Raw genomic sequence first — 14,951 nt, 5'->3', positions numbered from 1 at the left:
ATTTATTTATTTATTTTTAAGAAGTCCCACAGAAAGAGCCAGGGTTTGCCTGGCAAGAAAGGTGGCCTTTGGTGAAATTGGAGAAAGCAGGAAGAATGAGCCAGGCTATTTTGGGGGGGAGATAATGGAATTTTGAGGAGTCTTGGCCAATTCCTTAGGTGATTGACTATATGGTGCAGAGAGCACTGAGCCAAGGGCTAGGGATGGAAAGCGACCAGGGAAACGAGCCACCCCTGCTCTCAATAAACTCCCATTCAATGATAAAGTCACAGCTGATTTTGAACCTTTGGGGAATGGGGAATGTCCAGAAATGTCTTCTGGATGTGCATGGGCTGTGCCTGTTGCAGAGCCACATTTCCCTGAGTTTTACAGCCCTCAGGGACTGGGAGGGAAAGGGGAGGAGGTGGACTCTGGCTTGCAGAAGTGCTGCCATTTCTAGGGCTTTGGTTGGCACTTCTCTTTCCATCGAGGGATTCGTTTGGTGGTGCTAGTGAGGGTGAGAAGTCACATCGGCAGGCATTAATGAAGTGCTCTCTGTGTGCCAGGCCGGTGCTGAATCTGGTAATCACCAGGAAAGACAAAACCAGGTCCTACTTTGAGGGAAAGCACCCATGAGGTCAAGGTGGGAAAGCATGGTGTATGCCAGGAAATCTCTTCAGGGATATGGGGGGTGGAGGGGGCAGGAGAGGCATCTGGCAGGTTCTGGGAGTCATCTAATTGCTAAAAGGAAGATGGAGCAGGAGGGCACTGACCAATGAGTGAGAGGCTCAGTGTGGGGAGATGGGAACATCCTATAAGGAGAGCAAGGAGGCAGGTGGCTCTGGAGCCCACGAGGGTATAGAGAAGAAAAAAGACAGGACCAGGCTGTGAAGAACTTTCAGAGCCAAATATGGGAACATTGCATGGAGTCAGGAGCACTTGAGTTCAAATCCTGTTGGACCTAACTTTAACCTTTCTGTGCCTCAGTTTCCTCATCTTAGAATTAAGAAATAATAGCACTTCTCTCAGATGTTTTGTGAAGATTGAACAAGATGACAGATACTGGCACTTTGCGTATCCTATAAGTGTTCTGTGATCTTAGAAGGCATAGCAAGCCACGGCAATGTAATTGAATAGTGGGGTGATGGCCAGGCCTGTGCTACGGAAGCCTTTTTACAAGGAAAATGGAGGCCCCCTCACAGTACCTGGGAACATACGGGGTTTGTGGGGTTTGGCTTGGGACATGGCCAGTGTCAAATGTCTTGAGGCACTGGCTACAGGTGTCTGATAGGCATTTGGAGGGATGAGACCAGATAACTGGATCTGAGACCCTTGGCCTAGAGATGAGAATTGAGTGTTTGCTGTTTAGAGGACCAAGAATGGGGGGAGAGTTCCTTCAGCCGTGGCTTTGGGCCAGGCTAGGAACAAGGCTGTTGCCTTAGGCGTACTGTTGTTAGCAGGGCTTCTTGGGCTCAGGGCTCTTGGCATTGTCCATGGAAGAGGGGGTTCGTTGGGTGCCCTGGGTTTGAGGGATAGCACCAAAATGTGGGGTGAGTGGCCAAGCAAGCCTTGCTCTTAGGTGAGTCAGCAAGAGACCCTTCCCACTTGGAGGGGTGGGGTCCCCCTTCTAGACTGCCCTTTGGAGTCATCCCGTTGGGTGCATGACACCTTCAGCTCACAGCATGGCCACCAGTCTTTCTGCAGATTGGCTTGTAGTTTCCAAACCCCCTTTGTTTGGGTCCTTTTTTTTTTTTTTTTGGTTTTGGTTTTCTCCTTAGCTCAAGTTGGCCTGCCTTGTATCCGGTGGCAGGGAAGATGGAGAATGCCTCTCGAGTAGGAAGTAGTCTGACTAGGGGAATTTGTTATCCACAATAGCATGTAAATAGCGGTGCCTGAGCAGACTGGGAGGCCTCCCACCTCTGCCACTTGCTGTTGGGTGACCCTGGCCTACCCCTAAGGCTGCAGGAAAGGCCCTGCAGGGGGAGGGGGTGCCTGGAGTGGCTGCCTCCCTACAGTGTGTGTGTATGCTTGGGATGGCCATATTCACCATGCCCTTCATTGTTCAGTTGAATCTTCCTGACCCCATGTTCCTGCCTCTAAGCCTGAAGGCCTTGCGTGATCTTTGTTCCTCCTCTCTTCCTACCCTTGCTGCTGTGGCCATCCCGACCCCTGGCCTTACAGATGGCCCCTCAGTGAACCTCGTTGGGATCTCTCCAGTGAGACTTGGTCATTGGCTGCAGGGGGTGCTGCAGGCTGCCCTGTTTCTGCCCTGTGGCCTCAGGTTTCTGGCACTTCCCTTTTCCCATGAGAGGGCCTGGCTTGTTTTCTTTCCCTCAGTACTAGGAGGGACTTAATAAATACTGAAATGAATGTGTGCTTGCCATCTCTTCCTCAGAGTGACCTCCAAGTGGGCCTGACACAACCTGATTTCTTCACCAGGTTCCTGGGTTTTCTCTTGGCTGGTATCTCCTCAGTGTTGATGCGACCCTCCCTAGTATTGATAGTCTTTGGAAAGACCAAGGTGTCATCCTTGTGCTTTTGTTAAGTTAGAGCTATCTCCCCTTGCCCATCTCCTTCTCTTCCACCTATGGCTTCCCTTTGTTTCCAGAGGAGGAGGAGCCAACTTGAGGCTCAGCTCCCCGGTTTGTATGGTGGCGTCTTCTGTTGCCACCATCTTTTCTTCTTGCTTGTATTTGTATTCCCAGCACCTACCACAGAATCTGGCAAATATAAGTGCTAAATGTAAGTAATAAATGCTGCTGTTGCTTTTTTGAGGCAGGCAAGGTAAAGTGACTTACCCAGGGTCACACAACTAGGAATTATATGAGGCCAAATTCGAACTTAGTAAGATGAGTCTCTCTGACTCTAGTGCTAATAATATGGGCATTGGACCACCTGGTTGTGTGTCTTAATAGATGCTTCTTGACATCACACCTCCTCACCCCCAGATTGGTGATTCTGACAGTGGGGTGGCTGTAAGGGCCTGACCTAACTGACCTTGGGCTTCTTGGAAACACATCAGGTTGGACTTTTTAAAAAATCAGCCCTGGTTCAAACTTGCACCCTACAATAGAAGTATCCCTAGAAGAGTCGCAGATTTTGGCCTGCCATTTGAATCGTTGGGAGCTGCCTGTAACTTGTTCTTGGTTTTCGTGGCTCTTTTGCATCCTTGAAGACCTGCCCCATTGGTGAGGGCTCTGAAACAGCATGTGCCTCTCCCCCAGTGAATTCCTGCCAAACAGGGCCCATTCTTGTACCTCTCATGGTGGTCTTGCTGAATGTCTATTTACTTCTGTAGCCTCACCCATCTTCTTGATGATGAGAATGAAAGTGCCCTCCTGTAGGGCCTTCAGGTCCAACGGGATCATCCTGTGAGTGCTTTCTCCAGAGTTGTCATCTCTTCTTCCCTCCACAGGAGAGAGATCATTTGATGGAGAACTCCCAGAGAGAGTTCCACTCTATATTCCTCTGCTTTCTGCAGAATTTGGCATCAAAGGATTGAGCTCACATGTTGTAGCTTTTACTATTATTTTAGTCTGGGCCTCAGTTTCTCCCTTTGTAAAACAAAGGTGACTAAGTTAGTTCCTCTTCATCCTCCTTTTTACTCTTTGGTAGTCCAGCACTTCATGACTTGCTAGATGGCTTTTTGCCTGGCCAATACAAAATCTTCCACCAAGAAAAGTTGACAGATTTGGAGATTTCTGATCTGGAAGTTTTCCCAGCCTTTCTGGTCTTTTCAGAATCACTAAATTTGAGGGTTTGAAGGGAACCCATCTAATTCCACCCATACACCAAAGGAATCCTAGGATCACTGGTGTATTAGCAGAAGTTGCCAAGTATAACCATACTGTTGTATAGATGGAGAAATGACTGTGAGCCAGCGTCCAGACCACAGTAATGGGGCAGGTTTTAGCCCAGGTCCTGTGGCTGGTGCTCTTCTCCCTGACCCATGCCCATTGACCCAGGCTTCACTAGACCACATACACCCCTAAAGACATCACCTACTCCATGCCACTTAATAGTAATTGGCATCCATTGCCCCTGGTTCTCTGCTCTGGGCTCAAGCAGAGCAAATCTGGCTATAACCCTTTAGCTAGTTGGATGCAGCTCTTGGTTCCCTCCTTGAGTCCAAACCAAAGACACTCATTTCCTTTGTTCCCACCCTGGTTCCACCGGCCAAGGGCTTCATGTGGTGCTTGAAGGAAATGGAGGAATGCTTTCCAGAAATATGAGAACTATGGCAAATACAGAGGGATAGCAAAGAGTGTGGAGCAGGAAAGACCAATTTGGGATTCAGGGTCAAACAGATTTCTGTTTTATTAGGAGGGTGGTGATTGGGGGCCAATAGTGATTGCCTATTTTGGTAGATGGTAGGTAGAATGGTTGTCTGAATTCTAAGGAGTATATCTTCCTAAGCTACGGTGCTCCTGTGATACCCCCACCCACCTAAAGGCCTTAGCCTATTTCTTTTAAATAAGGTACTTCCCCAGAATCCGTTTGATGGGTTTCATCCCATAAGTCTCAGTGACTCCTAGAAGCCAAATTTGCCTCTTTGTGTTAGTGTCTTAGCACAAATGATTCACAGTGGTCAAAAGGACTTTTGATTTGAAACTCTAGGAAACCCCAAAGCAGTGCTTGTGATGTCCAACTCTGTTGAGCATTTATTAAAGCCTGGAGTGTAGCATTTCCATTATTTCATTGTCCTAAAGTGTGATGACTTATGTGATGTGTGCATGGATGCCTGACTGCACATTTAAGAAGGGTTTTTAATTTTTTTTGGTAGTATTTTAACCATATCAGTATTGAAGACTCCCGGGTGTATGAATTGACCAGTAAGGCGGGACTTCTGTCACCATATCAGATTCTCCACGAGTGCCTTAAAAGGTAAGGGGAGGATCTAGGCAGCTGCTTGCTGGGGAGCTTCCAGGATTAATGTTGTCTTCATCTCTCGATCCTGTCCTTGGGTGACAGAAATTTGTTTTTCTCTTAAAGAAACCATGGAATGGGCGACACAACCATCAAGTTTGAAGTGATCCCTGGGAAAAACCAGAAGAGTGAATACGTGATGACTTGTGGGAAGCACACTGTCCGAGGCTGGTGTAAGAGTTCCTGCATCTCTTGGGCTGGCTTTTGTTTGCCCTCTTTCCACTCTTGAATCAATTGACCTCTGCTGGAGGTTGATGGTGCTTGTGCCTGCTAATGTTCCTTCCCATTTTCTCTTTCCCATATAGGTAAAAACAAGAGAGTAGGGAAACAACTAGCCTCTCAGAAAATCCTTCAACTTCTGCACCCACATGTCAAAAATTGGGGCTCTTTGTTGCGCATGTATGGTCGGGAGAGCAACAAGATGGTAAAACAGGTAATGGGAGCTCTCCATTCACTTGTGGGCAACCAGGCTTCGTTTTCATCTCCCCAGCTGCAAGCTTGTGCTCCTCTTCTTTTTGGAAGCATATTCTTCTGCCCACAGCCTTTCCTGTGCCTGTTCCACAGGGGAAGGGTTCCTCTCTGAGAGGTTGAAATTTGGGAAATAGTTGAGTATCTCAGCATAAATGGACCCATAACAGTCTCCTTGTTGAAAAGAAAGGATCTCAGTGGTTCAATCCAGCACCATCTGGCAACAGGAATCCTTCTCATACCCCCCCCCACCACATTCTTTCCAACCTCAGGAGGCCCTTTCTGGGTTTACCACCTTTTTCATCCCCCAGCCTCCTACTTGATGAGCCAAACCATAAAGTGTTTCTGGAATGATGATTCCTACAACTGAGATTTGTCTGGCCTTTTGCAATTGAGCAATCTTTGAAGTTTGGTAAATCTCATACTTGACACCAGGTCAGACAATCAGTGAGCTCCTGCAAGGAAGCTTGGTGAATGGAATTGGGGAGCCTGACTCTGCCTGGGCAGGCTTTCTCTGTCAAATCCGGTGTTGCAGTGCTCCGCTAAAGGCATGAAAACACAATTGACTTTGATACTTAGAAGCCTCATAACCTTCTCCTCTGGTGCATATGGGTTTTTGCTTGACTGCCTTCCTCCTGGAGAGACACCAAGTAGAATAATTGGCTGGATGTGAAGTCAGGCAGAGAAGATCACTCTGGACAGTAAAGGAAAGCGCTCAGAAAGGTTTGGCATGACCAGGTTGATTCATTTGAGCTAAAGGTTGAAGGTTTTTATGAGTTTGCAAGTAAATAAAGAGGTTTCTTCATCTCTGCTGAAGGTATAATTGGAACAAATTTAATTTAAGGACAGATCCATTGAAGTTGATTCCATCCCTGTTATATGAAATGGGCCCCTTTGGTATGTTCATCTTTGCTGCCTTACCTTGTAGGCTTTTCCTCTCTGCTGTCTTCCTGTTAACCTCCGCTGCTACTGCTCGAGGACAAAGACAAGGCTATGCCTCCTTGTGTCCCTAGGACCACAGCTTGTCAGTTGTGGACTTCCTTCTTTCCTTTTTGCAGGCTTGATCTGCCATGGGATAAGTTGGCTTGTATTTTCTCATTTTAAGATATGACTTGGACCTGGGGAGCAGGGAGGGGGCTCTCTGCCCACTTGTCAGGGGGATGTTGTGGGGAGGATTCCTTCTTCAATTCCAAAAGGGTCTGGATTCATGACGAAAGTGTTCCTTTTCAACGCAGATCTGGTAGAGTCCCTTTGTGCTGGCATACTTAATTTAGTTAAGAGAGAATCCTTGCCCCCTCCCGATCCCTGAGGGAAGTATAGACATACAAGGCTTGATTTACAGATAAGACCAGTCAGACTTGGAACAGCTAATGAGGAGTAGGCCCTCTACAGCCCAAGGTGTTCTTAATGAGTACTTTACCATTCACTGCCCGTCACCTCCTTTATTGTCTTCCTGGCACCTCCTCATCTGAATTTGACTCCTTGACCGTTGCTCCCTCCCACTTCTGGAAGGTGTGGACTTTTTGTCCCAACAGCCTCAAGCTTGGTGGGAGCAGCATTTAAAACGCCCTTCTGTTTGCTTTAACAGGTGGCCTGTGTGGCCCCTTAGTCCAGCTTTGCTCCTAGCATTGATCTTGCATGGCAAAGGCCACCTGGGACCTAACTTTGGGGATTAAGAGATGCTAAACAGGGAAGAAACGGCCAAATGAGGCATTGGCCACTGACCTAGGTAAAGGGGAGGCTGCCCAGGCCCCCCATTTCACGTCTTTTGCTGCAGAAATCAGTTCACTTTGCTGAACCTGTTGGCACATTGGGAAGAATCCAGTAGTTATTCACTGCTAGCCCTGCATTCGTTTGGTTGTCTACTGAGGGCACCCACAGCATCTCCCACCTCCGTTGAACATCGGACTTTTCTGAAATGTCCGTCAGGCTTGCCATTTGACAGTCCGTGCCTTTGTCCTGTTTTCGGCAGGAAATGTCCGATAAGAGCGTCATTGAACTTCAGCAATATGCCAAGAAGAACAAGCCAAACCTACACATTCTGAACAAGCTGCAGGAAGAGATGAAGAAGCTGGCACAGGAGAGGGTGAGTGACAATGCCTATATTATCAGCACTGGAGTCAGAGACTCATCTTACTAAGTTCAAGTTTGGCCTCATGTAGTTCCTAGTTGTGTGACCCTGGGTAAGTCACTTTACCTGGCCTGCCTCAAAAAGCAACAGCAGCACTTAATGGTAATGGGCATTGGACCACCTGGTTGTGCGTCTTAATAGATGCTTCTTGACATCACACCTCCTTCTCACCCCCAGATTGGTGATTCTGACAGTGGGGTGGCTGTAAAGGCCTGACCTAACTGACCTAGGCTGTTCTTGGGCTTCTTGGAAACACATCAGGCTGGACTTTTAAAAATATCAGCCCTGGTGCAAACTTGCACCCTACAATAGAAGCATCCCTAGAAGAGTTGCATTTGGGAGCTGCCTTGGGTTCCGTGGCTCTTGTGCATCATTGGAGACCTGCCCCAGTGGTGAGGCTGGGCACATGCTCCCTATGTCCTTCCCACATTCCTCCAGTGTTGGAGGGGGTCGTCTAGGGCACATGGGGGGTGGGCCGGAGTCACCTCATAGTTGGGGGCCTCCCCGGCTGGACTTTGATCCCCTTCATCTCACAGCAGCAAAGGGGTTAACAAGCGTGCTCTGCCCCTACACACACCCAACCCCCTCAACAGCCCCTTTCAGAGGTCCTCCCAGGAGCTTTTAAATGGGGGAAAAGTGAAGCCCGCAGGAGCTAGCCTTTAGCCTCCCCCCTCTCCCCAGAACCATTCATTCCAGGCCAAGCAGCATCTACAGCGGGACCCCAAAGCATTAGTGCGGCCTGCGCCTCCTATAAGCTAAGGCTGCCCGGAGACTTTGGGGGCCCTCCGGCCAGTCTGCACACGCAGCGAGTATGGTCATGACCACCCCTTTGCCTTCCTTCCTCCAAATCTCAGCAGCCTGTTCATTAGCCAAATGTGGTCCCTCCCTTTCTTGCTTGATTGTTATGAGAGCAAAGTGATTACGTACCCAGAAAAGGGGATCGAGTGCCAATCAGAAGGGTGTAGAAGTTGGCTAGATCTCTGCAGTCTTCTCGGGCCTTGGTGTCTCCTCATTCTCGGGGAAGAGCTTTAGAAAGGTTTGGGATGAGCTGGTGCAGATGATGGGTGGGAGCCTGGCGGGCCCTTTCTGGATTCCAAGTGCCAGGACGGACGCTGCTGCCCAGTCTTTACTTTCCTATTTGATTTTTCTAGCTTTGGGGTGGTTTTCTCCCTGCATTTTCTTAATGCAGTCTGTGCTCTGCAGCCACATTCACAGGCAGATTGTCTCCTTGTCAGCTTTGAGGCTGTGGCTTCTGTGAGACAAAGCTTGGGGGACTCCTATGAAGTCTGCCTTCTGAAGGTGGTTGTGGGCAGCTTGGAACTGTCGGTGAATTGGCCATCTTTGGGTTGAAATGCTTCTATCCTTGACCTTCTGTTTGTAGGAGGAAACTCGGAAGAAGCCCAAGATGACCATAGTGGAGTCGGCTCAGCCTGGCAGTGAGCCTCTGTGCACTGTGGATGTGTAACCAGCAGCCCTGGCGGGGAGCAGTGAAACAAGCGGCCTGTGGCCCCTGGGAGCCATGCGCGGCAGGCTGCTCTTCAGAGACACGTCCTTCTGTTTCTGCCCCATCGGGCCCTTGTCATTCACCCCAACTTGTTACCTCTTAGGAGTCATGTTTAAATGATTGATTGATCAAAAGGGAAAAAAGGGGCTCTGGGGGGCCACTAAGCAGCTGTGCTAACCAACCACACTTCACTACAGACCTTTTAAAAGCAAGCACTTTGTCCTTGACAGTCATCCATAGTGTCTGCATTGGATGGGTGTTTCCGGATCAGATTCAGAGAATGTACAGCTCGGAGCAGATTTATTAGAGATATGAAGAGAGACAGGCTTCTGTGTATGTGCCTCAAACTAGTTTTCTGGAAGGTTTTGTTGCATTTCAGCTTGTAACAGTATGCACTGGTGGGAGACACTGGTGGCCCTTTCATGCCAGAAAAGAGGACTAATAAGAGGCAAGGAGCCATGTTCCCAATGCAGCCGGAGCCCACTGGAGAGCCCCATCCCTGCTGGATCCAGGCCTGGCTTAGAGAGCAGGAAGAGCTCCTAGCATTTTAAATCCCAAACCAAAATGACTCATAATCGGAGGGAGACGTGACTCTTCTCCATCCCTACCCCCATCCCCCCACCCTTACCCTTTTTTAAAAATGGGGCAAAGTAGTGATGAGTAATGAATTGTACCAGTGAGATTCTTGGGCCCTTTGGGCATCAAAGCCACTTTGTGGATCTTGGAGGATAAACATGAATTGAAAATCATTATTCATTCACCGAAATCCTCTGCCAGTGCATAGCAGTTACATTCTGGAGCCGTGATTGGCTGATTTTAATGGCGTTGTTCTTTGTTTTTCTATCTGAGTCTTAAAACCCTTCAAAACAGACTTTTTTAAATCCTTGCCGTCTCCCTTAATCCTTCTGTTGGCACCCTGCATCAGTTTTTAGGGAGTTGATTTTTCTCCATGTGGCTGGTTGTGGAGCTGCTCTGTGCAATGCTTTGGTGAGCTTTTTGTAGTGTTCTGAAAAGCAGCTTTGGCTTCGATGTCGAAGTGTGTTGATGACAATGAATTAAGGCATTTGAGGAGTCGGACTGGTTAAGACGAGTCCGATCTGCTTTTAACATCCAGCCAAGAACTGGTTTGGGGCCCAAGGAACACTGCCCCTCCACAAGCAGTTGGGCTTTTTGGCCAGCAGCCTGCCGTAGCCTTTGGGGGGTCCATTGGCGTGTTTCACACCTTCCACATGTACCCTCCAAAGTCATTGGCTGGGCTTGTCTGAGCCAGACTCCCTCTGAGCAGCCTGCCCCTCCAGCTGGGAAAGATTGTTTGGCTCTAGCTCCCGAAGCCCCAATATCATGGAATGGGGTTATCTCCCTTGCATAGCTGCAGCCCTGGGCTCCACGGAGCCCCTGTTTGGAGAGGGAATAGGCCTTCTTGGCTGCGGGTTAAATGTATCCCACCAAGTCTGAGAAGAAAAACCTGCACATTCAGTTGAAGTTGCATTATGGTCAGTGTTTGAAATTTTAAGAATTGTGGTCAGTTTTTTGTGTAGAAAAAGAATGGAAGATTAGATTTCTCAGTCCTTAAATTTAAGACCTCCTTTTAATAGAGCTTTAATGCAGGGGATGGCAACGGTCTTTGCGAGAGAATTGCCTGTCGATGTATCCAGCAGCCAGAGCTCTTTGCAAAGATCCTGGCGACCTTCTGTGTCTCCAGGCAGTACTGTCCACTGCAGCCCTCCTGGGCCAAGCGCCCCTTTTAGAAGATTTGTCCCCCTTTGTTGCCAGGGTCTAGAGCAGACTCTTACAGATCTGATGTTGCCTTGGAACAAGTAAAAACCACAGGCACCACCATGTTCCTGTAGCTAGAATGTCGCTGTAGTCGGAGGCCCGTTGATCCAAATTGTGAAGGTGGCAGAGTCATGACCCAGCCTTGGTGCCCGGAGCCTCAGACCACTGGAACACCCCCCCTCTGCAGACTGCTGTTGGGGGATGGCTCCTTTAGGCGGGAGCAAGAGCTGCTGGGCTGGGGGCTAATTATTAGCAAGATGGGTCTGGTCTGCACGATGAGCACTTGGCCATGGGCGTCCAGGAGGTGGACGTAGGTGCCCACCATGTGCCGGCTGTGCTGGGCACCTAATGTTGAGACTAGTTCTTGCTCCAAGCAGCGGAATTGTCCAGAGGAAGCTGCCACCTCCGCTTGTCCTCGCTCTTGGTTGTGTTCTCTAAAGAGACAGGTGTGTATGTGTGTGTACGTCCTGGGACGGTGGGCTTCTCAAGGTACTGTGTCAATAAAGTGGGACCATCCTCTCTGTCTGTTTGCCTTTGTACTCTTCAGCTCTGAACAATGTCCCTTCCTCCTGGGGCTCGCAGGCGGTGACAGGGGCAGGGCATGGAAAGCTGGTGAGGAATAGAGAAGTCCTGCACCATCGCCGGGATCCTTTTGGACTCTAGTTTCTCCTCATCAGCGGGCTTGGGATGCCTCTGCCTTCTGTTGGCTTCTTTGGGCTGTGAGCACCCATCCCGGGGCCCTCTCGACATTTCTTGCTTGAAAATTTAATACTTTGAGAAGGGCGGCTTGCTTATAAGGCAGCTCATTTCTGTCTGGAAAGCTTGGGCCTATATAAAAACAGCAGTCCGGTCAGACTGACGGTTTGGGAAATATCTTTTGAGCACCCATGGGTGTGATTGGCATTGGGTAAACATGGAAGACCCACTGTCTTGGGATCCCCAAGTGCCACATGCTTCAAGCTCCTGGCCATCAAAGGAAGCCCGAGTGCAAATTCGAGTTCTGTCTATGGCTTCCTGTAGCATCTTTCTCTGGAGGATCCAGGATTAAATAGAGATGAGACCAATTTGGGCCTCTGAGGAACCCTGAAGAATGGACTCACAGTGGGCTTCCTAATGTGGGTTGGACTAGGTGTGGGGAGCATGGAAGGGAGAGGACTTCTGGGAGCCCCGCTTGGACCTCCCCAGCCGAGCTTATTGACTCAAATGAGGGGATCCCCATAGCTATAAAGGTAGGCACTCCAGATGCATAAGCAGGCAGGATGCGCTCGTGCCCTACGTGAGCTATTTCAGGTTGCTTCCGGCCAGAATGTAGGAAATGTCAGTTCTGGCTGCGGGTTAGAGCCGCCTGCACCGGGATTCACCTTTTCAGCAGGAGCTCACTGGCCAGGCTCAAATGCCGAGAGACAGACCAGAGGGGTTGGCGGTGCTTATCCTGTGAACTCCTAGGGTGTTTGAAACACGGGAATGGGCTGCTTCCGGAGGTGATGGGGCTCCCCTCAACCAGCAGCAAAGACTGATGTCTTGTTTTTAAACCCTCACCTCCCATCTCAGAATCAGTACTGTGTATTGGCTCCAAGGCAGAAGAGTGGTCAGGGCTAGGCAATGGGGGCCAAGTGACTTGTCTAAAGTCAGCCACTTAGACTTCTGAGGTCAGATTTGAACCCAGGACCTTCTGTCTCTGGGCCTGGCTCTCCATCCACTGAACCATCCAGCTGTCCCCCAAAGACTGATGTTCTTTAGATGGAATTCCCAGCTCTGGGTACTGTGGTCAGCTTTAGTCAGGGACCCCAGGGTTCACCCAGCAATTGCCAGAGTTGTGATCCAGCCCAGATTTTCTAAGTTAACTTGGTACAGAACCCTGCCTATGGAGCAGTGGGATCTGAGCCTTGTGGAGGATGGCGAGGCTTTCTGTAACTTGAGAACCTTGTGGGGCCCAGTGCCAGAGCTGGGTTTGAATCCTGACTTCCTATTTGGAAAGCATCTTCTATTAAACCCACAATACACTTGGGAAACTATGTCCTGACACCTGCACGAGGGTCTAGATTGAGATGGGGCTGCAGAATTCATTGGTTCTCCTCCTACCTAAGAGGAAGCAGACCCACAAAGGTTAATTGGCATGTCTGGTGCAGTGGTGTAGTCGGCCTCTGACACACTGACTGACCCTGAGCAAGTCACTTCATCTCTGCCTTCCTCCATTTTCTTGTGTCAGTGAAGGTCATGGGAGATGCTGTTTGTGAAGAGTTTTGGACCTTCAGGAGCCCTGCTGGCAGCTGCTAATACCCAGTGCCAGCCAGCGATGGGGCCTGCCTTCAGACCCGGTCAGTCCTCGGTGACTCAGTGACTGGGCTTGGCTCTCCTTGACTGAGCTTTTCTCTTGGACGGCCTGTTGTTGGGTGCCCACCAGTGCCCTGTTTGGGTTTCGGCTCTCCCAATGCATTCCCATGGATCATGGTCAGCTTTGTGCAGGAGAGTCTCGAGCCTTAGACTCTCCTTGGCTACGATTCCCGAGTCTCCAACTGCTGCGTAGGTTTGACCTCGCATCGAAACACAAAACGTTCTTCCCTCCCACTGGTCAACTTCTCTATTTCCCAATGCCCCGTGTGTGGGCGCCGTTTCTCCAGGCAGCCGGCCGGCCAGCGCGGCTTCAGGACGTGAAAGTGGGAGACCGAAAGGGGCAGCTAGAGATGAGGGCTTCTGGGTTCAAGTGTGGCTTCCGGTACTTCTTGGCTGTGTGACCCTGGGCAAGTCACAACTTCCGTCACCTAGTCCTTACTACTCCTACCTTAGAACCAATATACAGTATTGATTCCAAGATGGAAGGTGAGGGTTAAAAAAATAGGATAGTAATCAACAAAGTTTATTCACTTCTTTTACAAAAAACCTCAAACCCTATCACAGAAAAGGCGTTTACTTATTAGGGTCACTCATTGTTTAAAACCTGACATTCCATATTAGAAAAAAAAACTAAGAACTCAGGACATCGAGAGCTCACAAATGCCATCCACACGGCTGCCAAAGGGATTTCCCTGACCACGTCCTCCTCCGCTCACTACAGTGATTCCCCCCAGAATCCAGTAGGAATTCGGTTGACTCCAGCACATCCGGCTGACCTGCCTGGGTCCCTTCACCAGCTCCCTCCTCACTCCCCTAGCCCAGCTTCTGCAGGAGGTCTCCCTCTCGGGTCCCTTCCTTCCACCCTGCATATTTCTGGGGATCGATTTCTATTCCATTATATAGGTTTCTTGAGGAAAGGGATTGGGGTTTTAACTCAGTTCATCTATGACTTAAGCACTCCATAATTGGAAGAAGAGCTCAGTGGATTGAGAGCCAGGACGAGAGATGGCAAGTCCTGAGTTCAAATCTGAACACACACCAGGTGTGTGACCCTGGGCAAGTCACTTGACTCCCATTGCCTAGCCCTTACCACTCTTCTGCCTTGTAACCAGTACATAGTATTGGTTCCAAGATGCAAGGGAAGACTTAAAAATAAATAATTGTGTTTTTGAAAGGGTTTTTTTAAAATATCTTTTGTTGATCACCATTGAGTGTTCTAGGGACCGCTGGTGACTCCCAAGAACTTCTCGGGAGGCCTTTCAGGTAAAAGTTTTTCATAATATTAAGACACTTTCTTTTCTGGTACAACAAATGTCGCCAGATATAACCCATATAAACAGAAGTTGCAGTGTGCATGCTGATGGGTGGGCAAGGAAGGGGGAGAGAGAAGCAAACGAGAACTAGACTTGGGCGTGCATCGAGCCCATCCGCACTTCGCGTCACGAGTCCTTTGGGCTGTGGGTGGGGATCATCAGGGTTACCAAGTCTTTCGTGTGCTTATATAAATGGTTCTCCTGATTCTGCTCACTCTACTTGGCATCAGTTCATTCGAGTCCTTCTAGGCTTCTCCGAAGCCTTGCGTTTGCTTACCCCAAGTTCAGCCATTCCACTCTCGATGGGCATCCTCAATATCCGATTTATATCAAATCCTCACCTTCCATCTTAGAATCGATCTTGTGTTTGGTTCCAAGGTGTGAGTGGCGAGGGCTACAATGAGCGTGAAGTGACTTGCCCAGGGTCACCCAGCTCGGAAGAGTCTGAGGCCAGATTTGAACCCAGGACCTCCCTTGAATAGGTCTGGCACTGAGGCACTGAGCTGTTCCTCTCTCTGTT

The 14,951-nt window shown here is 49.3% G+C and overlaps 1 protein-coding gene across 2 annotated transcripts in view; it reads left to right on the top strand.

Moving 5' to 3' along the window:
* Positions 1 to 11,305, top strand: part of DGCR8 (DGCR8 microprocessor complex subunit) — a 39,250-nt gene extending 27,945 nt beyond the window's left edge. For both annotated transcript variants that reach the window (XM_007490378.2, XM_007490379.2), the window contains 5 exons: positions 4,763 to 4,863; positions 4,972 to 5,078; positions 5,211 to 5,338; positions 7,346 to 7,459; positions 8,886 to 11,305. In XM_007490378.2, coding sequence (XP_007490440.1) covers positions 4,763 to 4,863; positions 4,972 to 5,078; positions 5,211 to 5,338; positions 7,346 to 7,459; positions 8,886 to 8,969 — 534 coding nt within the window. In that variant the 3' untranslated portion in view covers positions 8,970 to 11,305. The remainder of the gene's footprint in view (positions 1 to 4,762; positions 4,864 to 4,971; positions 5,079 to 5,210; positions 5,339 to 7,345; positions 7,460 to 8,885) is intronic.
* Positions 11,306 to 14,951: the final 3,646 nt, after the last annotated feature.

The sequence above is a fragment of the Monodelphis domestica genome, chromosome 3 (assembly GCF_027887165.1).
Source record: "Monodelphis domestica isolate mMonDom1 chromosome 3, mMonDom1.pri, whole genome shotgun sequence".
In the NCBI taxonomy this organism is placed as follows: Eukaryota; Metazoa; Chordata; class Mammalia; order Didelphimorphia; family Didelphidae; genus Monodelphis; species Monodelphis domestica.
The sequence above is the reverse complement of the archived record's forward strand: the minus strand, read 5'-3'. Positions and strand labels throughout refer to the sequence as shown.